We start from the raw sequence: 23,658 nt of genomic DNA, 5'->3' as shown, positions 1-23,658 counted from the left end.
CAGCCTCTAAGCAGTTGAGTCACTTTCTTTTATCAAAGCTTTGAGAATATTTACTACATGTTATCACTGTTGTTAACAAGGAAACCATCCACCATTTTTTCTTGCTAGCACTGAATGATTTTATTCTTCTCTCATGGTAAGACTTAAGCACATTTGAAGCTTTTCTTTTTTATTTGTGTATTATTTTTCAAGGATAAGAATTCTTGTATCCAGCTCAGTTAAATGATCTTTCTTCCAGAATTAAGAAGTAGCATTCTGAACAAAAGATGCTGGTATAGCAATAAATTGGGCATTGTTTTCCGTACGTTCCAATTATATCTAAGCAAACTGAAAAGCATTTTTATTTAAAGCTCCATTGCTTTTTTTCCTCTGGCATTTTAATTCAAATAAAGAAACTACACTTAATCAAAGCTATGGTTTTTGGAATACCCACGTATAATAGAAAAGATTATTCCCCAGTGAAACATGATTTTAAACATGAGCTCTAGCAATTAAATAATTGTTGCCTCTGTAGTTTGTATCAAAACAGATTTTCCTCTTTCCAACCTTTTTACATGTAAGCACTGTAAAATGTTCAAATTAAATGAAGACACTTTTTTTCTCTTCTCTTTTAGTTTCACCACAAGAAACTGAAAGTGTCAACTCTTGATAGGAAAACCTGAAGCACAAGTTAAAGGATTTATGAAGTCAGCTGTATTAAGCAATCTCTAACTTGTTTGAACGTATTCCTCAGCTAAACTCCTAATCTGAAGCCTTTAACTAGAACCACCAACCATGTACAACAAGCAGTGGCAGGAAGGGCTCTTAAAGCCACACTAGAATACGAAAATGGTCAACTCTGAAATTCTCTTCTGTTATCAGATTTCCTTCCTTCAGTAACATTCTCACTCTTCATGGGCATTAAGACAATTTTCTGGTTCAGGGAAGAGCTATCAACACATGCAGAGTCATGTACACAAGTTGGTATCCTTCCATTTGATGTATGGAGGGAAAGAGATTGAGCCTACCCGGCACTCCAAAGATGACTAATGCTGACTTAAACATATCCATGTTGTGCTCCTCTCTGCCTCCTGCTGAATGAAGAGCTGCACTCTGGAAGCTACACTTCTCCAGTCTTGATGAGGTTTTAAGATTTTCTGAAATACCACATTCAGGGATGCATCCAAGAGAAAGGGCCTTTAACTCTTGGGCAAAAACAAAATCAAGGAACATCTCCAGTGCGCCTGGATACCTAGGAAATCCACACAACTGAAGTCTGCGGAGCACTGGAGCACACACTGGCTGTTTCAGTTCTTTTTTTGTTACCTTCTTCATCGCACTTCATATTCAGATACATGTACGAACTGAAAGATGTTATATCAAAATACTTCATACGTAAATAACTCAATGCTATTATTACTGTATACAACACACAGTATAGAGAAAAGTAATCTGCTGTTCTTTGTAAAACAGTTCCCCAAGAAGTTTTGCCACAAATATCAATGGAAGGTGAGTCACACTCTAATTCTGCACGGCTTCACAGCATAGCAGATACTTAGGAAAGAGCATGGTATTGGGAGTGCCTGGTTGCAGTTGGCAGTCTGTTATGATAACTATGACTTCTGTTTTGTCTTACACTTTTAATACAGTGCACATGCTACGTGAGACCTCATTCTAACGAAGACCACTGAAGTGACTCAGGTCCGTAGTATGTACCTATACATGAAAAATACTGTGGAGAAAACACCTCAATAGCCTTATCTGGGATTGTATCAATCCATCTACTTATTATTTCTAGAAGTATTAATCTCAGAAGGATTTTTTTTTTCCTTGGCATATATCATATAGCCTATAACAATGAGTCAGAAAACAAAGCTTCAGACAAGGAATAATAATATGTCCTAAATAATAACATGTACTAAAAATCTTGCCTTCATTCTTAAAATGCACTACATGGATGACAAGCCTGGAAACAGCAACAGTTTTACTTCTCCTAAAATCTGGGCTTTACACTAGTAACAGCATTTAACTTCCAGTGTCACGGAGAGAATTAGTTATAGGTGAGTTAAATCCTTGGCCGCAGCATCCCTTAAGGCCTTGACTGTATGCTAGTTCTCCCAGTTTTACATATGGAATCATAATGCTATAAACAGCTTTAAGAGTTTAATCCTGGTGTAATCTAGCACCTATACACAAAGACAAACTAAATATACCTAAATTAATAAATTCTACAATATCATCTCTGTGCATCTCCTACGATGCACAAGCTCAGTGAGCAGTAAACTGTATCCTGATGGTGGCCCCTCATCAGAAAAAAAATTTAACACAATGCTCCAGATTTCAGTAACTCAGTATTTAATTAGGACTTACAGATTCTCTTCCACTTGTCATGTTTGAAATTTTGTTAAATGCTTCCTGTTTGGCTGTCTGCTTCCTGCTTTGAAGCGTCAGTGTTTTCCAGGACTTGAGCTGCTGCTCTGTGCTGTGTTTTTTCACTGCTAGGCTCTGATCACCAGCTTCCACTGCAACCTTGCCAAAACAGCCCAGTTCAAATTAGCAAGCAGCAGCATTAAGTATATTCATTCTTTTTCTGCTTGTACTAACTCCAACAACAAATGTGCATCTATGGTTTCTATTTTAGGATCGTATTTTTCAGTATTAGGAAAGTCAGATCTACTTCTGAAAAAAATGTTTAAAGGGAATTAAGGAGAAAGAACTGATTTGAAATATTTTATCCTGCAAGTGTGCTCTGAACTGAAACAACACAAGCTCAGAGTTAGGCTAAATCTGTAGAACTTGTATGGAGTCTTTTATTGGGCCTTTGTCAAAGGGACTAAGAGTGGATTTTGTGACTGAGCCACATCAAAGTGAAGCTGCTTCAGGGCAAGTGGGAAGCTGATGACTCATCAACATGAACAACCCATATGTTCTGACTCATTAACTGCTCCCAGCAGGATGACAGCTCAGACTGCATTGGAGACCATCCAGTCATCCACTTCCGGCTGCACCATCATTATCAAACATTGGGAAATCTGTTTACATCTCTGTAGGCAGAGCCAAATCATTGCCCAACTTCTCTCCGTCCCTCCGTGCAAAAAAGGGGCTAAAAGGAAGCTTGGTTTCAAAAAAGATTCCACCAGAAGTGCTTTGGCACTACATGATGTAGCAGGCATACTTTTAATCAAATGGACAGGTTCTGAAATTCAAGAAAAAACTGCCTTGGTCACCAACATCTTGGTCTATCAAGTGTCCTGTTCGTGGTGCTGCAGTGCAATATTTGCTAAAACTACCGCCAGGTCCAAACCACACAGCATTTTGGCCAAGAAAAGCACAAAGGATCCAGCAGCAGAAGAGAAACTGTGCATCCACTTTGGGCACCTTAGAAGCTTGCTTTAAAGCACGCTGGTATAAAACAAGCTATTCAGACAAACCAGACACGCGCCTGTAACTCAGGAAAGGCCTCTTTCATCTGCCCACCGGAGCTCAGCCAGGCTCAGGAGCAGTGTGACTCCTTGCTCCCAGGCAGCCGCCAGCATCTCCAGCCCTCTGACTACATGATCCCAACAGATGTCAGAAGGCATACGGCCCAGAGCCCTGGGAGACTGAAGCCCACAGCAGAAACAATCTACTTAGTTATTTTCATAAGTATGATTTTGCTCCTTGATAAGAAAAAAATGTACCTAAGTGCTTGCTTCTGTGTAACAATAAGAATGAAAAAAGTGACCGTGCATGTAAAAATAACCTTTTCCCCTCTTATGAAAGCCTTTGATCTCATTTCCTCCACGCACATCAAAATGCTTTTGAGGCTTTAACATCTTTTCCTTCAAACTTCAACAGAATGGTGAGACCCAGTGACAAACAAAAATACTCCTTTGGGAAAAAAATAAGTCACAAATGAGTAATTTTAAATGCTTTCCCAACAGCATTCACATTTATTGGCATGTTTGGAAACCTCCAAACCCACTGTTCATGCTCCCAAAGGAGCTCATCAGTGCCACTAGAACACATCCACAAGCTCCTTGCCTTAAAGTGAATAGCCTAACCAAGGGTGGGTCCAGGAACCTCTGAAGGGGATGAAGAGGATCAAGGAAATGCTGTAACTAAACAATATTTCACAGCAGCATATGGCAGCTGTTGGAACCAGTGTGAGCAGCAGCTGGGCAGCTGCACCACAGCCAGCAGAATTCTGCCTGCCCATGAGACGCACAGGCAACCACCCTCCAGCAGTGTCACTGCCTTGAGTGCCACCACAGCCACCGTGCACCTCTCAGTTCTGCACTGTGAGGAATTTATTGTCCATTCAGGAAAAAAATTATTGAACTGATTGTCTCTAGTAAAAACGTACCTATGCTATGGGCTTCCATGGATATTGGAAGAGAGCTTGTGAACACTTCTTTGTAAGAACTCTTAATTACACACTTTTGAAACTATCAAATTATTAACTTAACAACTATTAGCTAATAAAAATTATTAATTAACAAATTCTCAGTCATTTATCTAATTAATAGCTTCCACTTCAAAAGTTGAACTTACAGTCCCTGATATAAATTTACTTAAATACTTCATATTTCTTTGCACATACTCTGTCTTCTCCAGGGCCATCTCATGCACAAAAGAAGGGCAGTGAATGGTTCAGTAACTGTGTGAGAACACACCACTCTACCCCTAGCATACAGTCAGCCTTCTTTTCCTATGATCTGCATCCTTTCCCCTTCCCTTGCCAGAGACTGAAAAAATTCAGGAACCAAGTTCTGCCTTCTCAGCACAATATAAAAAGACTTTACAGCGACTGGAGCACCGGTCCTGACATCACACACCTGTCTGTGTATTCAGTAACCACTCATTAAGTAGATTTCAACAGTCCCTACAACATGAGACCTACCTTTCAAACACAAAGCAGACCGTTCTTTCTCTTAAAAAGGGCAGATATGAAGATCATGCAATAATTTTAGGACAGCCCAATTTTTATGCCTTGTCAACTACTCACAGGTCTGTTAAATTTAGCACTAAGTGGAAATGTGACTGAATTAAATTATGACTTAATTACATCTTATTAAAGACAATGAGGTTCACTGGCATGAATGCACATATAACATGTTTGGAGGAAAGCTTTCATTGGCACAGCCAGTTTACATGCCAGACTGTGCAGACAAAGCATCAGTTTCATCAGGTTTGCAGTTGTCTTGGTACTTTCATTTAGCTTATGTTAATGCTACACATTTAAAATATATACATATATATGAAAAGTTTAATATAATAAACCAAAATAACAAGGTCGGTGGTTAACTTACCTTGGTCCTCTCATAAGCATGCGTTATGACAATATCTTTAATTATATAATCATCCACTACTTAATAAGTGAACTTCACTAGGCAAAGTTTCACCTACTGAAGCATTACTATGTATTTCCTTTATTCAGCATGTAGCTTCCTCCATTATTGACTTAAAAATTCTGAAACTCAGTTCTAATAACAGATAAAACAAATTGTATTTAAAAGCTAGTGAGTAAATCATCACAGTGCCACTTCAGAGATTTCCATTTAGTTTCACAAGGCTGTCTCCATTTTACAGATGCGGAGAACAACATATTTACAAGTATCCAGACACATACAGACTCATTTTCCTCAGTGGGACAGCAAACGTGTCCTCACGTACTGCTAAGGTGAGTACACTGCATTCTTACAGGAAGGTACTGGCCGGAATAAAATCTAGACCCTAACGTGGAGTCTGCAGGGGTTTCCATGAAGCAAAACAAATATTTTGACTTAAGAGAGTTTTTCTTTCAAACATATATGCAGTAAGAGGAAGATAATCCACTTTTGTACATCAGACAGAACTAAAAGATTAACAGAAGATGAAAGAGTAGAGCCATTACTTAGGCTATCCTGTGAATACACAGTAATATACAACACATTTTTATCAAATAATGGTTAAAAATTCTGATCCCCACAAACAAATCCTTCTCTTGTAGCTTTATAACCTGTAAAATCCACATTAAAAATGAATATTGTCTGCAGAATGATTATTTCTCTGCTAGTGTGACATTTTTCAAGAAGACATAAAGATGTTGATAGGTCTTGTTCTGCCCCAGGTATTTGAAGAACAATGCTATTTCCTTTTTCCTCATACATACAAATGGGAAAAAAAAATGGAACATACATTTTTGGATGGGACCCATCCCCAGTAAGAAGATAATTGAGAAATAATGAGTTCCTGTTAAAAACGCAGAGCTGGCAAATCCTTCACAAGAACCTGGGCAGGATGAGTCGGTGTGTCAACAGGCCCAGCACAGACACAGCGTGGCACACTGCAGGCATAAAGCACAGAGCTTGCAAGGGATAAATGCGTAGGATTCTCCTTTCATGAGACAATACTTTGAAGTAAGAAATTAAGACTATCACAGTGTGTTGTTCCCTGCTTCATAACACAGCTGATCTAACTCACATATTGACATTCCCTGATGTTTCCAAGCCTCTGGGGCAGACACAAGACACCTGGGCTGTCACTAATAAAAAAACAGACTTAAAATCTGGTTTTAAATGGCAAAAAAAACCTATGAGGCATCTTAAGGTCACAATTCAACCCCATGAGATTGGATTATAAACAAATAAATAAACGAGCAGGTACCACCCTCCCTTTGCCTCAGGCCTAATGACCAAACGTGGCAAGGTCAAGCAAATGAACTCTTCTGTTAATGTGCTGAGCCTGGAAACAAACCCTGCTAATTATTTTTCAGCTCGATGCAAAGGTTGATCTGACAGATCCTGGAGTCCCACGACTGTTAGTCAAAATAAAATAGAGACAAAGGCTTGGAAATACGTAGTAGGGAATATGAGGCAGGGCCAGACGACTCCTTTCAGCAGCACCCTGCAGCCAGAACAGCCTGAACTGGGAAACGAGTGGGTTATGTTCAGTCTATTTCAAATGCAGCTGTGGTCTAGTGATATCTGGAAGGGGATGGCACAGTTGGAAAGACAAATGAAAATCAACCATGATACTTCTGTTTTATACAACAAAAAAAACACCAAACCATCAATCACATGCTATTTTAGGTTTTTACTACAAAGATCCTCTACAACTCCTCTCCCTTCCACGTAAGAGATCCTGCTTATGCCTATGGCATGTCAGAGTGAGCCAGTGTTGGCAGCCCATGCTTGGGCTGCAGCAAAGCACCCACAGCAGCCTCTGCTGAAGGCCTTCAAGCAGCTGGCAGTAGGCACTGCAGCAGCCAGAGCAGCTGCTAAGCATTGTTTCCTACCTTCAGCACGTAATTATATGCTGGCATTATTCACCACTAATCAGGAAAGCAGGAAAAAAGGTGGCTCTAATCATAACCAAAATAATAATAGTTTGTAAAAGACAATATGCAAGCATACGCATGTGAGGAGAAAGCACCTATTAGACTGAAGAGCTTAAAGGTGTGAGTAAATGATTTCGCTTTTACTGCTCACTTCATTTCAGCAGTTGGAACAAAAAAGATTTTCTTTCATGACATCACTAGAACACAAATGCACATAAAAACAGTATCTCTCAATCACTTCACCTCTGGAAGCGCAGAAATAAATAACCAGCATTCAACAGTTTAACTCATTCCTGAAGTAGGCCCAAGCAACTGCCTACAGTACTTCAACTTGCAGATTTATCTAATAGGATTCACATCGCTTGCTTTATCAGTGATAATGTTTCATGAAAATTTCATGAAGCTTTAACAAGCAGACACAATATAATTATTAAACTGATCGCACTGACAATTTTGTTTTCCTATTGCATGTTCATAGTAATTTCTAATCTTGAAGCTGGAACACTACGTAAGTATTTGAATACTTACTATCCTATGCTAAGTACTCATTAAAATAACTTCTTCAGTGAAAATAGTTACTCTTTTCCTGAATTACTTTCAACATTACTTGCTACCTTGAAGAGAACCTTAAGAATGTCCTACTAAGCTTCCCCATAACTGACTGATCCTATTGTTAGCATATGCCGCAGACTTAAAAAACATTAAACTAGTTATACAAATGGAAACAAAACATCCTTTGAGTTCTATTGACAACTTAACCTTTAGAATTTGGATGAAATCCCAATTCTTGAGAAAAAAGAAAAAAGGGCACTGAATGAATCTATTATATACATTAAACAATCCCATTACAATGTTGTATGCAATACAGAATGTTGTCAACGCATTTGCTTGCTTGACCGATGTCTGCATTTAAAGATGCGTATTAATGATCCCATTAAAAAGCACATTTACTTTATTTGGGGAAATAAATAGTAATCTGAAACAAAATACTCCCTTGAGAGACACACGTGACATTTTTAGATTCATGAAGTTACTGAAGTTGTTAAATAGGCTGCAGAATGAGAAATAAGTAATTGTCCTCTACTTGATCTACAGGGCTGTATCCATCTTTTGTTGCGATTCCAACTCTTTTTTCACCAACAGAAAAGTCCTGACAGAAGTTAACATATTTGCAAGCAATCAGGGTGTACCTAAACAAAATACAATACTTCTGGTAACAAGAAAGGGGAATCAGCTCATCTCATAAATATTCTTTTACTACCAAGCTGGCATTTCTAGGAAAACCAATAATATTTTAACATATTCTACATTCTAGTGAAAACCAAAACAAAGCGAACCAACAACAAAGAACACTCCTCTTCATAAAGGATCAAAAATTTCTTCATGCAAGAACAGATTATTAATAAGACGACAAACATCCAAAGCCAAAACTGAACATAAGAAAAATTCTCCTCTAAGGTTGCATCCCACTGCATCATCCAGAGGCAGAGAAATGGACGACTCTGCAGAATTTGATCTGAGAGTTGTATGCTGCCTCAACTTTTATTTCACATTCTGCTTTCTGAGTCTGTTCGAAAATTACCGTTAGTGTCTCCCGAGCAATGTACACTTTGCATGTGTAAAAATGGATTTTTTTCCAACACCAGTGTATATTTGATCAAATAAATGGGGTTGGTGCCATCATCATACCTATAATCACAATAGAACTCCGATATTTTGCTTTTTAAACTAACCATGGTGGACTGTTTTCTCTTTGTAATTTGAAGAATTGTCAAACACTTCAGATCACTGCAATACCTTTGAGCACACTTTTACAAAAGGTTTTTAGCTGCAGAAATAAAGTAATTTCTACTCCAAATCTCAGAGCAGGCACACCTGCAGTCTTGTCGGCCTTTGCTTTTGATACCATGCAGGGACCAGCATCTCACAAAAGGACAAACTGGTCTTACCACAGTCTGCAGAATTTCTTTCCACAAATGAACAGCAGTTCTCCTAAGTTTTTCCCATGACAAGCTTTCTTTTTCCAGTTCTTCTTGGTCAGAGTTTCCAAACAACAGCACATACTGACTCGAAGAATACATTTCTCAAAACGATGATTTGCCTTCACTGGAAACTGAGCACTCCGGTTCAATGTACACGTATCTGCGTACAGCAGCTCCTCGCTCAGACATCATTCTCACAACCTCAGCTTTCAGATCAGCACATTTATGAACCTTGAATTTTTGAACAGAGAGCAGAATAGCTTCTGCTCTCTGAACTTCACAGGCTGCAGTCTTTATATTTTAAACACAAACACCAAAGGTTACAGCACAACAGTCATGCAGAGCCAAACTAGATCCTGAAATACGTTTTCTCTGCTGTCAGGGTAGCAGTTGGTTTTCCCCCAGAGCCTCAAATCTCTAATTTTTTGGACCAATATATACACACACCTCGTCAACAAGATCATAACTAGTCTGCCAAAGTTACTTTGGCAAAGGCATTTATAACAAAAGTAGTTAAAAATAAGGCTTAGGCAACAAGCCTCACTCATATATGGTCTTCATAACCACTCACATAAATTTTCAGATAATAAATATAAATGCTAAGTAATTTTATCTACAACAATAGTGGCTATGTGATAGCTAGAATTATTTTATATTTCAAACTTCTCTCAATCTCTCAGTATGTCCAAAAATATTTTTTTCTCTTGTTACTGAAAAATCAAGGGATAACTTCGTTAGCACTGAGCACTGAAGTTTTATCACGTTGCCACTGATGTAACACATCACACTTGTGCAAATTTCTTTACTGAAAGAAGCAGACATAGATGAAAAGGGCAGCTCACAGTTGCATTACCAGGTTGCAACTTTTGATTACCCTGGGAGTGATGCTTTTACAAGGACTATGGAATTGCTTAGAGGGATTAGGCAGAACCCGAGCTGCATGCTGTGAATCTAACAAACTGGTTCATCGGTTCTTGTTCTCCTTTAAGCATTGTATGGTGTAGAATTAGAAGCACTGTTTTCAAATCTATGTCTTTGAAACTGAAGTAACGCTTTTAAATTTCTTGTATAACATGCAACATGTACATAAAGATGTGGACATCCAGTTACATTGAAGAGTTGTACTGCCAAGGGTCTTTGCAAGATCTAAGGATTCTGCCCTCCTACACCAACAGCTGCACCCGGAGCAATGGGCTGGCCCATGGCTATCTGGACACAGGTGGCAGCCTCGGGATGATCACAGCTGGAGGGGTAGAGGATCCATACACATTTAAAACAAACACACACATATATCACCACTGCCCAAAAAATAACCATACAAACCCAAAACTTGAAATCTCATTCATATTCTTAAAAAATTTAAACTCAGGACAATAAGAGCAGAGAAAGGGGGTATCAGGACGTCACCGACATTTCCTCCTTAAATTGAAATAAATTCACGGGGAGAAATCTGCCTCATTCAAACTAATACTGAAAAGCTCATGAAACTGCATGGGTCAGGACTTGATCTTACTTCTTCTAAATGGACCGCTTTTGCCACTACTGAGAGTTGGGCAAGAAGACTGTTCAGCATAAACAGCAGCTAACAGCCAGAAGGTAAAACAAAATGTTGCCCTCTTCACAAGTCCTCAAACAGTGAGAAAAAGGAAACCAGAGTCAACTAAAGCGCAGTAAGGAAAATGTAGCATAACTCTTTTCTGTCTAAGATTAAAAAGAAACCCATTAGGACTCCTGATGATCAAGAAACACTCTCACTTCCAGAATGCGAAGAAACTTTCCATTAAAAAAGCCTGGCTGTCATCAACATCAACACCTTCTCTATGATTCCATACTTAACCACTTAGAAGATCCCTCAGGACATGGGAAAATTTCAAAGGGTTCATCTCCTACCTGACATACATGTTTGGGAAAAATCACACTGCTTCTAGTGAATGGACTCAAAAGAACAAATGAAAAATGGTCGTGTTTCCTGTAGCGTTTGCAGACTTACATGTTTTTATTAATTTTAAAATTAAAAGGAGGGAGGTAAAGTTTAATTTTGTCCTTTAAAGTTTAATATATAAATGGTTCTTTTCACAGTCAGCTCCGATGATCCATTGGGTTCAGCTCACATAACTCCTGATCCACGGGTCCTCAATACCTCATTCCGCTAGACAAAAACGGATCAGGGTGTAAATAGCTTTGGGGGAGTTTCTTACAAGATGTGGATTTCCAAAATATTGGTTCCTGCTCTTCAGAAAATTTTAGTACACAAAGGTCAGGAGCTGTCCCATTTCAATTATTTTTTTCTTTGTGATTCAAGATAGAGGTCATTAGCTAGCAGATGAATTGTTCTGGGCTCTTATTTCTACCTTCCACAGGATGAGCTGATTGGCTCCCATGAAAGAGAAGTCCATACAAATAACCACATTAATCACTGGAGTTCAGAAAGTTTGCCTTTTAAAATCTGAAACTACCGTGTATCCAGGAAATCCTGCCAGACAGTCACTGTTTGCAAATGGATGGGAAATGCAACCATTTGCCATCAAAAACAGATGAAAAACAGGATCTGGTTAACAGACCAAATCTTTGCCCAAACAAAACCATTCCAAAATAAAGAAACAATGTCTGCTAGCTGATAGCTGACCTCAGCTGAGGAAGGGTGACAGTTCTGTGCTGGTGCTCACTGTACATAATTTGAGCATTTTAAAATGAGGTCAGGATTTTAAATAAGATTTTGGTGAAGGGAGCTGCTGTCAATTCTGACACTGTGGTAGTATTACAATCAAATGCATTCTACTCAAAAGTAAACCTGCCTTTTCAAAGTTTAACTAGGGAGCTCTGGCATCTTAATGGGGATTTGTGATGTTTTACTGGCACTCCAATGAGAGGAATAAAGCAGTCCTATTTTAAAGTTTAACTGGTAAAATGTAACCATTTGTTGGTACTTTCATAATTTGCAGTAACGAAAGTATTTAGATCCTTACCTGGGTGAGAGGTAAGCACAATCATCCTGCATTGCTCTTTTCATTTCAGCTACTATCAGCTGAAACACAGTTAGAATTAGAGAGTATTTTTCTTTAGGTGTAACTGAATGGTGACATGGAACAAACAGCACACATATGCCCCTAAAGCCATGGCTTACACCATGGAAGTCAGGGGGTGCCAGCATTACCATTCTTAACACATAGGTTTCTGTAGTCTGTTTTCTTTTCTTGAGAATTCAGTGAAAGGGAAGAGTTTGCAGGATTTATTCAGGTCCAGCAAGTCAAGACTCTTGCATATCCCCACTGGAATTACACTGACAGAGGAATACCAGGATCGAATAAATCATTTGTAAACTTCTAATCTCTCAGCAGTTAACACCCATTTTAGAAAAAAAGCACCTGTGATTTATGTAAAAATTCACTTTTTGATTGCAATTGTAATGGCTGGCAGAGGATTTGACTCACAGAGAACATTTTCCTTCCAATAGCCTCTAAAACCCTGCTGTAAAAGACTAGCTGCAACATTCACATGCATGACAACAAAGTCAGAATAAGCATCACACCTGTATTAGGTGGAAGTTTTGCAGTGATATGCTCTTTGCCTGCAGCCCCAAGAACTTCAATTATTTTTTCCCACCATTCCTAGTACAGTCATTAAGAACAAAAATAAAAATCGCCTCCAACTAGCCAAACTTATTTATTAGAAGAAAATTTGTATTCTGTAATCAAAAGACTAGAAGCAATTTAAGAGCTTGGTATGAAGATGCTTGAGGCTGTTGAACTAGCACTGGTCCAGCAGGGTGTCAGCAGTAACAAACTATCAGACGTATCTGAATTATTCTAAGCAATGAATCTGCAAAGACTGTACAACATGTGGCACTGATCCTCAGTTGGATCTAAATCCCTGCATTATCTCAAAGGCGGATTTCCGAGACTTCAGCTCACTTGGTCAGATTAATTTCTGACGGTTTTGCATGTTGCAAGTACTCTTTATTCACAATCAAGGTGATCTTCCCACAGAGTATGTTGCTCATGCACAGAATTCAGAAAACTGAATCTCACATTATCCTTTTTTTTAAATTTTAGATTGCAGAGGTGATAAAAACATTTTTAGAAACTATCAAGAGTAGCTAAGCTCCTGCCTTGCCATTACATCAACTTGCTTTTTTTCCAGTGAATTATAAAACAGTCATAAAAGACTTTCCATGCAACAAGAAAACCTGCTGAAATTATCTCTAGGAAAAAATCAAAACCAAAACCCTAACCTCAAAGTGAAGAATTAATTCAAAGATGAGATATTTGTTGAACTATGCACAGCTAAGTGCAACACTGAAAAAAATGACCTGATGCTTGATGTCTCAGACTTCCCAGAAAACTTATTTTTCCCTGTACACATGTAAATAAAAATCCAAAGGAAAGGAAAAAATAACTGGTGTTCCCAAGGCTATAAAAAAGTTTGGAACTTTGGCTGGGTGACCTTCAGTTGAAGCTCCCGTACTGCTGATCACATCCACAACCCTTATACCAACAATTGCCTACAGAGGCCTTCACAAGGCCATCAGAATAACTTTGAAACTGACCTTTTTATATTCTTTATCTACTTTGTGGCGAGTAGCAGAGCGGGTAGACTTAAGAGTAAATTAAAAAAAAAAAAGAAAAAATGCAAACAGAACATAATTGAAGCAAAAGCAGTACAAAAATCAGCAGCTCTAGAAATTTTCATAAATAGGTGAATTTTTTTTCTGAATGGTGCCCCCCTCTTTTGAATACAATGACTGATTGTAGCAAGAAGGACTAACGCGATGGAAATAGCATTACAAAAAACGTGGAAGGAAAATAGAGCACTCACCCAGATTGAAGAGCTTGGGCTCGCAGGGAAAGGCTCCCACAAAGGAGGGATCTCCAGGAAGAGATCCTTCCTCAGGGGCAGTCAGCCCTTCAATGAGGCCTAAGAGGGGTGGAGCCAGGCTCCACCCCTTCTGGTTGCACAGGTGAATTGCCTTCACCTGTGCTCCCAGGGCTGACTGGGTCTTTCCTCCAGGTGCTCAATCAGTGGTTCAGGCCATGACTCAGCAGTTCCCATACACTGATTGAGGATTTTTCTGCTTTCATGTTTGGGAGGACTGGAAAAGGTCTTTTTTTTTTTTTTTTTTTTTTAATCCTGATAACATCACACGTCTAAAAACAGAATCTTTCCTAGCTTTGCTAGGATACCTTTTAGATACATTTTGCAGCATACTAACTACCCTCCGTGCTGAATCTTCATCAATGCCTTAGTTTCTCCTAAACACCCATCTTTTATTGCTCTGCTTTCAGGAAGATGTAAATAAAGTCATCAGAAAATCTCTTTCATTATCCAGCCTTATGCTGACCACTCTGTTGCAGTGGCATAATTTCATTGATTCTCCACTATCATAATGTCTTTCAGCAGCAGATTAAATCCAAATGTCTATATAAAACGAGAATGAAGAAGCAGAATCCTGTCGCCTCTCAGAAAAAGGTGTTTTCTCTAAAATTATGATCTAACATTTGAGTGATATCAGGGCTGAGAGACAGCGCTCTGTGAGAAGCCAGCCCGTGGCTGGCCACTGTCCCCAGAACTGCACAAGGGCTCTGGCAGCCATGGCTCCGCACATGGGGCTCACAGGAGTCACACACTGCACCCACATACACCAACCAGTGCATCAGCCTTTGATCCACAGCTCTCACAGTAACTTCACATCACATCAAATCCTCATTTTTGACGTGTGCCTGTGAAATTAAGCCACATATATTTGCAAAAAATTCCTCACCTCTGAAGGCAAAAGAAGTTACACTGCTGTTTGAATATATACAGTAGAATGAGTAGAATGTCAAAGGTGATTAGGAAAACACAGTGACAAAACAAAATGTGAAATAGAAAAACCTTTTGTGAAGAACTCCCACACTAAATTCTGCTCTGGTAAGCTCAGAAATGTTGACCTTTCACTACATTCCCCACGAAGCTGTGCAGCGATGGCCACACAGCGCAGGCTGCGCTCATGGACGGATGGAAAACCTGTGCTGAGGAATCTGTGGGGCAGCACTGCTCTGTGTGCTGGCTGCAGGCAAGAGCAGGAGTCACAAGGGGCAGACGCTGAGCTGAGGGGCTGCTTTGGTCCCAGCTGTCCAGCTAAGCAGACAACCCAAAGTCTTTCTCCTTTCAAAAAAAGAGGCATCAAAACCACATCCACCAAATTACTTTTCAGGTAAGAGAAAGACTTTTAAAAACATGGTCTGTAAACCTAATAAATTGCAGTCAGGCACACTGCCTTCCTCTTAGAACTGTAAAGCCTATTCTATGAAAAATCTTGTTCTACTTCCAGACATGCTTGCGTGTAGAATGTGGTTTGCACAAACGCTCACCAGTTCCTGAGAGGCAGCCTGCAGAGGGTACCGAGAATCAGCCGTGGTCCTGTCTGTGGACCCTGGGATCCTGCTGCCACTGGTGGGCCAGGGCTGAGCCACCCTCTCCAGAACATGGTTTTGTATGTGCTTGGTGTGGCAACAAGCTTACACTATAAGAAACAACATCCATGGAGTAAAATTCAGTGTTTATTCCTGTATGCTCTCAGTTTCAATGCACGCCTGGCATTATCAATCTCACTATAGGTACTTCTGAGCCATGCGTCAGTGCCTTGATCTCTAATCCACAGCCTCACACACACCACCAGAAAACAGACCAACACGCTTCTCTGGCAGCAGCACTGCGGGTGAAGGCACGGAGCACCCCGCAGCCTGACAAGGCCCAGCCCCACGATGCAGGACTGGGCTGCTGGGCCAGACCTGAGGAAACCAGTCAGGTTCTGAGAGCTTCTTTTAAACAAAACACACAGATTAAATTGAAGCCTGACCATGGCCTTTGAAAATCTCACATAAACAGCAATTTCATGGATCAGATACAATTCTCAATTTCAGAAACAAGGTAAATGTTAATACAACCTTAAAGAGATTGAAGAGTTTATCGATAGGAGACTTACTTCATTTTGCGATGCTTACACCACTGCTCGACAGTCAAGCATTGAAAAAGAGGAATATGGAGCATTTAATAAAAACATCAACAGTGAAAGACTGGAAAAGTTGATCACAGGTGGAAAAAGGATTACTTGTGGTGTAAGGAAAAACTGAGATGTTCCACGGAGGTGACCTTCTACGCATAGACATGAAGGGCTGTCAGAACACTGCACCCAAAAAGGATTGGAAACAGACTGAAACCCAGTGAAAAGAGAGCATTCTGTCTGATGCAGAGAGTGCCGCAGGTGCTGTGTAGCTCTGGGCAGAGCAGCACTGCTCCCAGACTGTGGCTCTCCTGCCATGCTGCGCAGTGACTGCCAGTGCAGCCTGGGAAATGCAGGCAGCCTTCTCCCCTTCCACAGCTCCGCTTCTGCTGCAGCACCTTGAAGTAACACCACACAATTACTGCAGTTCTAACACAACACATTCTGTCCAGCTCTTTAACAAGCACGACTCTGTCTCCTTGCAATAGCTTTGGTCACATCTGCCCAGAGGATGCTCACAGGGTAGGGAACGGAGGATGCTGCAGTACAGCGCGATGTCCCTAAGTTTTATATTACCAGAGTTCATGCAGCAGTCGCAGGCACTAGCATTAACACCGCGCCTGGATTCTGACTCAACCAAATGCAACACAATCCACTCCTACCCCCACACTGCACCCACTTCTCTCCCTCCCTCCTTCTAATATGAGGGGGGAAATGCCACGAGTCTGTGTGATGAAATTCAGCCCACATTACATTTCCTACAGATTTAATTGCTTCCATATAATCTGTATCTGCTAGTCACGCTAGGCCCCAGGGCATGAAACATGCTCTGTCACAGAGGAGCTCTTGTCCTGTGAGAATCTACGTAAATAAAGAGAAGGAAGTATGGGTAAAACCAAGTGGAGAAAGTGAAATAAACAGGTTTTCACCTTCATCCAAAGCACCCAAATAGGAAGCAAGCCAAAGCCTCACCACTGGATCCACTGAGATTTGAGAGGGAGCAGTGAAGGCTGAAGGGACTGGGCAGGCTCTGCACAGCAAAGCCTCTCAGTGTGGATGTGGTCCATCAGGTTAAGAAGCAGATGGCTCTGCATCCTGTTCCCTATTTACAAATGGAGCAGTTGTTCAGCCTGGAGAAGAGAAGGCTGCGGGAAGACCTCACTGCAGCCTTCCAGCATTTAAAAGGGGATTATAAACAGGAGGGGAATCAACACTTTACTCCAGTAGATAGTGATAGGGCAAGGGGGAAAGGTTTTAAGCTCAAGGAGGAAAGTTTTAGATTAGATGTCGGGGAAAGTTCTTCACAGAGAGAGTGGTGAGGTGCTGGAACAGGCTGCCCAGAGGGGCTGTGAATGCCCCGTCCCTGGAGGTGTTCAAGGCCAGGTTGGATGGGGCCCTGGGCAGCCTGGTCTAGTACCAGATCTGGAGGTTGGTGGCTCTGCCTGTGGAAGGGGGGTTGGAGCTTGATGATCCTTGGGGTCCCTTCTAACCAAAGCCGTTCTGTGATTCTATGATTCTGTGATGACCAGGGCAGACCACCTACAGCTCACAAAAACCATAAAAACAACTGGTCATTCCTACTTGGAGCAATCCAAACCAGCCATAAAACCAACTCTCCTTTAGATGTTTCCAGAAAAACATTTTCATGATAGCATTAGCACCTCTGTCTATTCCATACATATCTTTCTAAAATATGTTAATTGATATTCTTTTCTGGTTGATTTATGCACACAGCAATTGTACTTTAAGCTCATATTATGAAATGGATGTGTGATTATTATCATCCATTAATGAACAAATACTCCTGAACAATCTTTAATTCTTCAGGATTAAAAAAAAGACTAAAGAGTGGGTTTAAGGCAAATTTCACTAAACCAGTGCACTTCTCTGCATGCACAGTAATTATTCAATTACTAGCTTAACAATATACATCAGTCCAATATACCTACTTTTATATCAACAAAATATTGTTTACAGAAGGGTTTTCCTTGATTTCCTAGATCACTTAGGAGTGCATATACCTAGATTTAACACAACTTCTGTGTTTAGACAAACCTTCACAACAAGCTTCTTATGTATTTCTTCAGAGGAAACTCTTCTTGGCAACACTTCTAGTGTCAACATAGTCCTGCACTGAGTTTTCTTCACTGACACTGGTCAGTAAAAACGTAGCTCATATCCTAACACAGAAAATCCAGGAACTGCATCACTTCCTGCAAACTGAACACGTCCTCAAAGTAATTTTATTCCAGAGCCGCTTCCACTATCCCTTTATTAAACACCCCATTTTAAGCATCATATTAACCACTGAATTTTATTAAGCATCACGGCTGACATTGTTTTAGATTTTGAGAAAATAAACTATTGATCAGGAAAAGACATTATCTTGGATTAGAAAATGAATAATTATTCACTTTCTTTGGAAACTCTGCAGCCATTCCTACTACCAAATTCAGAGGAAAAAGGTAGCTTTCAGATCCTTAGGAGATTTTCTGATCACCTATTTGATGGTATTAGAGCTCCCCTAGACAAAGCCAACTACTCGATCTTTGCCAAGAGCAAGGTCTGGCCTAGCCTCAACGCTGAGAGGTCAAAATTACTCTGCACATCATGTTGGCTCCATATACGCAGGGAGATAAAACGCAATTCTCAGCCACACAGAAGTTAAGGAAGTTCTCTGGCTTTGTAACAACATCAGTAAAACAGAATTTGACCAGTTAATAGAGCAGTCAGATAGCACTCTAACGCTATCAACCACAGCTTGCAAATTTAGTTTTGGTGCGTACCTCCCAGAACTTACACCTCCCAAAGCATCTCTAATATGAAGTACAAAGGTGAGCTATATCTGAATTTCGATGCAGCAAACTTCAATACTGTATCACAGCTTTCCTACATGTTTAGAACTCTTTTAAAATAAGTTGGTAGGTGCACCAATTTCAGACAGACATCACTTGCAGTACTGCACCTCAAAACAGTCTTGCACAGCATAACTTCTTTTTAACAAAAGAACACAGCCGAGGGGAGAAAGTGAGCATAAAGGGACCGCTAAGTCACACCTGATCAGCCAGTGGGTACAAGGGGAAAACACAAACCCCTAAAGCGTGCGTGAAATGCTCCAAAAGCTCTATTCTTTTCTAAGTGCCTCTCTCTAACGTATCACACCAAAAGCAGCAAGTATGTATGGCCTCTCGCTTGGCACCATTTTTCTACAAGGATCAAGAGAAGATACACTCGTGAGCCCCACCTTTTAAAACGAGCAACATGCCCATCAGTGTCTGGTTCTAAATGAGGACCAACACTGGAAAAGCGTCATCTGTACAACTAGACGAAAGTGTCACATTTTTCCACACTTCAACCAGAACTCTACAGAGTTGCCCTGTGCTCTGCCCTTCTCCTCTCCCACTTCCAGCTGTACGACGGCATTCCCGAGGCAGAAAGGCGCCTCTGCCCCGAGCCCTGCACAGCACCCAGAGCAGCGCGGCATTAAACATTGCAGCTCCTGCAGAACTAACACAAACTGCCCTCAAGGAAAGGTCGTATTTGGAAATCAGTTGTGCACTTTTATCTGTTTTAATATTCTTAGTTTTGTTGATTGCAGGAAAAAAAAAAAGTATTTTCATAGCATTTGTATTATTTTTTTTTGTCTCAGTGTTCTGCTGGACCTGCTCAGTAACATAAAACTGTCCATGCGTTAAGGAAAGCTTTTCAAGCAACAGAAACCAGGAGGAAAAGTTCAAGCATTACAAGGAGATCACATACGGAAAGCAATTAGCCTTCTATCCCCTTGACCAGGCTTTTATTGGCAAATATGTCCCGGTATGGCCAACGTTCACTGCACCATTTAAAAAAAAAAAACAACAAACCACATGAAAAATAAAAGTGGCAACAAGTTTCACAAATCTGTTCAGGGTAAGCACTGTACTCTATTTACCTTCTGGAATGAAATCACTCTCTGATCACAAAGCACTCTACACACACTGAGAAAACATGAAAAGCTTCATCTTCATTTCAAATATGAGGTTGTACTGCCTAAAAACAAACTGTAGAAAATACTACTTGAAAAATTCTTTTCACTGAATATGTGTACACAGCCCTGCATGTGGATCGATAGGCAACAGATATTCCCACTTACCAACACAAGAGCTACACAAGGCAGTTGGCCTTTCTTTCCAGAAATCCTTTTTATCAGAAATAAATCATACTTAAATTTTTTTCCCCACATGCACACAGGGAAAAATGCTTTAGATAACACTGCTGTGAGTGTGTGTTTATTACTCTGTTTTCCATCCCCCACTTCTGTGGTTTGGTATTTAATTACAGGGTGGAGTGGTCCCCAGGCTACTTATGTTTCTTCAAGCCCCAGCCAGAAAACTTCTGCAGGAACTGACATGCACGAGTGTGCTTGCTGCAAGCCGTAGCTGGTTCCTGGTCAGCAGTGCTAACCAAGATCATTGCTAACTGAGAGGCCCATTGCAACTTTCACCCAACAGTTCTTGAAAATACGTTTAAATAAAAGAAAATGCATGCTTGGCAGATCATAGAGGCTTTAACAGGACCCAGTCCGGCTACGTGCTCTTCCTTTTCTCCTCAATTTTCTTTTGCTAATGACTATTACCAAATCTTTATCATCATGCTGGAAAGAAATGGCAATTTTTTGACAGACAGCCCTTGAATTTACCGTCCAAGGTAAATGTAACCTAGTGTGCTTGGTTTGACCAAATAGGATTTTTAATTGTATCATCTGACTAGAATCCTACATATTATTGCATAGTTTTAAATGCGACTTTCCATAAACAAATTTAAATTTCTGCAAAAAATGCTATTTTCACCTAAAAGAATTACATATCTGGCGAAATATTGTGGTTCAAACAGGATCAATTTATAGTTAGGTATTACTTCCAGAAGCACTGAGTTCTAAAAGAAAAATTTTCCAATTAATTTTTATGGAAATGAGGAAAGTGCTCACTGGAGAAATAAAACCGGGTAAACAACATATAGACTAACTTAGGTAACAAACCACAGGCACAATGAAAAATTTACTTTATATTAGACAGGATGTTGTCAATCAGAGTATTACTGCTGATTCAGTTTGGGAAAAATATGAAAGACACTTTGGGGTTTTATCCACAACCTTTTTTTAAGACAGGACCCACAATTTTTTTTTGACCCAACAAGAACTCAGCACTTTGGAAAACTCCATATCTATGTCAGAAATGTGGGACAGGTGAAGGTGAAACCATGTGAGCGCATTTTGATATCAGTCAAAGCCAAATGGCAGACAAAGATTATGTTATGTGATCTTTAGCTGGAGTGTGAACACTTGCTTGCCAAGCCCTAGCAAGAATTTATATAAAATATTTATTCACGAACAATCTGCTCCAGTGCTCCTATCAGTAAGCTTCCTTTCCTCTGTCCTGCTCTACTGAGAAAAATGCATGCAAACTGCAGCAATAGAATCTCAGTTAGGTGATAAACCAGATTAATAAGACTCATAAATCCAGGCCCTTGTGAGCACCCACACACACCGACATATGGAATGGCAGAAAGAAATGTATTTCCACTCTTTGGTCTGAGCATGGCAAGAAGCAAGAACCCAGAACATACAAAGGAATTCAAGGAGCGAGCTCTTTGGAGATTCCAGAGCCACAAAGAAAAGAAATCATTATAGAATCATGTAAATTATGTATTTAGCTACTTTTACAAGAAGAAAACACTCCCTGCCTTCCCCCGAGTCCTTTCATGTGCTTGGTATGGATGAATACACACAGCCATGCAGTCTCATATGAACTCAATACATGGCTGTTCTGACAGAGAATGCTTCATAACCATGGGCGGGCAATCCCACAGCCCAACTCCACCATTTATTCCATTAGAAAACACCTGGAGTACTGCATCCAGATGTGGAGTCCTCAGCACAGGAGAGAGATGGACCTGTTGCAGTGCATCCAGAGGAGGGCAAGGGGTGATCCAAGGGGTGGAACACTTTCCCTACCAGGACAGTCTGAGAGCTGAGGCTGGTCAGCCTGGAGAAGGCTCCAGGGAGATCTGAGAGCAGCCCCCCCCTTACCCCTTGTAAGAAAGAACGGGACAGACTCTTTAGGAGGCTCTGTTGTGACAGGACATGGGGAAATGGTTTCAAACTAAAAGAGCGGAGATTTAGACTGGATATAAAAGGTTTTTTTGCAATGAGAGTGGTGAGGCACTAGCACAGGTTGCCCAGAGAGGCAGTGGGTGCCCCATCCCTGCAGAAGCTCATGGTCAGGCCGGATGGGGCTCTGAGCACCTGATCGAGCTGTGGGTGCCCCTGTATCGCAGTGGAGTTGGACCCCACAGCCTTCAGAGTTCCCTTCCAACTCAAACCATTCTATGATCCTAAGCATTCCGTAGCTGTGTCTGCCAGGTTAACACAGTGCCACTTCATCTACAATGAATCTGGAGCACAGATACAGAACCCACCGAAATAAGGCACCGTTGCCTTAGCACATGTTACAACTACTGCCCACTCCCAGGCCTACTAAGCTACTTTGAACCAAATTCCAAACATCATGAATAAGATACTTCGGCCATAGCAGACAAACAGTTTGCCTGTCACATTTGTCCAAACACGTCTCCAAAGCAGGGGAGCCCCGCGCCCCAGGGACCGCACACCCCGCGCTCTGCGGAACTCCTCGCAACACGACGCCGAACTCAGATCGCGAACGTTCGCGTTCCGATCCCGGGCGCGAAACAGCAGTGCGGGGGGACGGCACGAGAAGCCGGGAAGCAGCACGGGCGCGCAATGGACTCTTCCGCCCACTCCCCTCTCTGCCCCTTCCCACCGCCGCCCCGGGCCTCTCCCTCCAAGCGCGCCCACCTCGGCCCCCGCCGCCCGCGCCCGCCCCTCGCCCGCCCCGGGAGCGGCCCTCGCCCGGCGCCGCGCTCGCTCACTTGAGGAAGTAGCGCTGTCCCGTGTGCGTGAGCGCCATCTCCCAGCCGGGCGGCAGCGGCAGCTCGTCAGTCACGTCGTAGGAGCGCTGCCGGAGGTGCCCGTGCTGCGGCACGGCGGCCGAGCCCACGAGCGAAGCGGGCGAGGAGTGCGAGCGGACGTGCTGCGCGGCGGCGGGCCGCGGCGGGGGGCCGCCCGAGTCCGTGCTGGACTGCCGCGAGTGCGAGCCCGAGTCGGGCTCCTTGAAGAAGGACTCGGGCAGGATTTTCTTCCGCCAGGAGCTAGGCCTGGGGTTCATGACCGCGTTGAAGAGCGCCTCGAGCTCCGTGTCCAGGTCCTGCGTGACGTGGATCACCTGCTGCCCCGGCGGCGGGGCCGCGGGGTTCATCTTCCCCCCCGTCAGCCCCGACGGCGGGCGGGCGATGGCCGGGGCCGGCCCCGCTGCGTGGAGGACGCGCCCTGCGGAGCGCCGGGCGGTCCCGGAGGCACG

The 23,658-nt window shown here is 41.7% G+C and overlaps 1 protein-coding gene across 1 annotated transcript in view; it reads right to left on the bottom strand.

Annotated features, from left to right (window-relative positions):
* WWTR1 (WW domain containing transcription regulator 1) overlaps window positions 1–23,651 on the bottom strand; it is a 50,313-nt gene extending 26,662 nt beyond the window's left edge. The window contains exon 1 of the mRNA XM_021395739.1: window positions 23,171–23,651. Within this exon, the coding sequence (XP_021251414.1) occupies window positions 23,171–23,556 (386 nt within the window). The 5' untranslated portion in view covers window positions 23,557–23,651. The remainder of the gene's footprint in view (window positions 1–23,170) is intronic.

Source organism: Numida meleagris, chromosome 4 (genome assembly GCF_002078875.1).
Source record: "Numida meleagris isolate 19003 breed g44 Domestic line chromosome 4, NumMel1.0, whole genome shotgun sequence".
Lineage (NCBI taxonomy): Eukaryota > Metazoa > Chordata > Aves > Galliformes > Numididae > Numida > Numida meleagris.
Note: the sequence above shows the minus strand (reverse complement) of the source record. Positions and strands in the feature narration are given on the sequence as shown.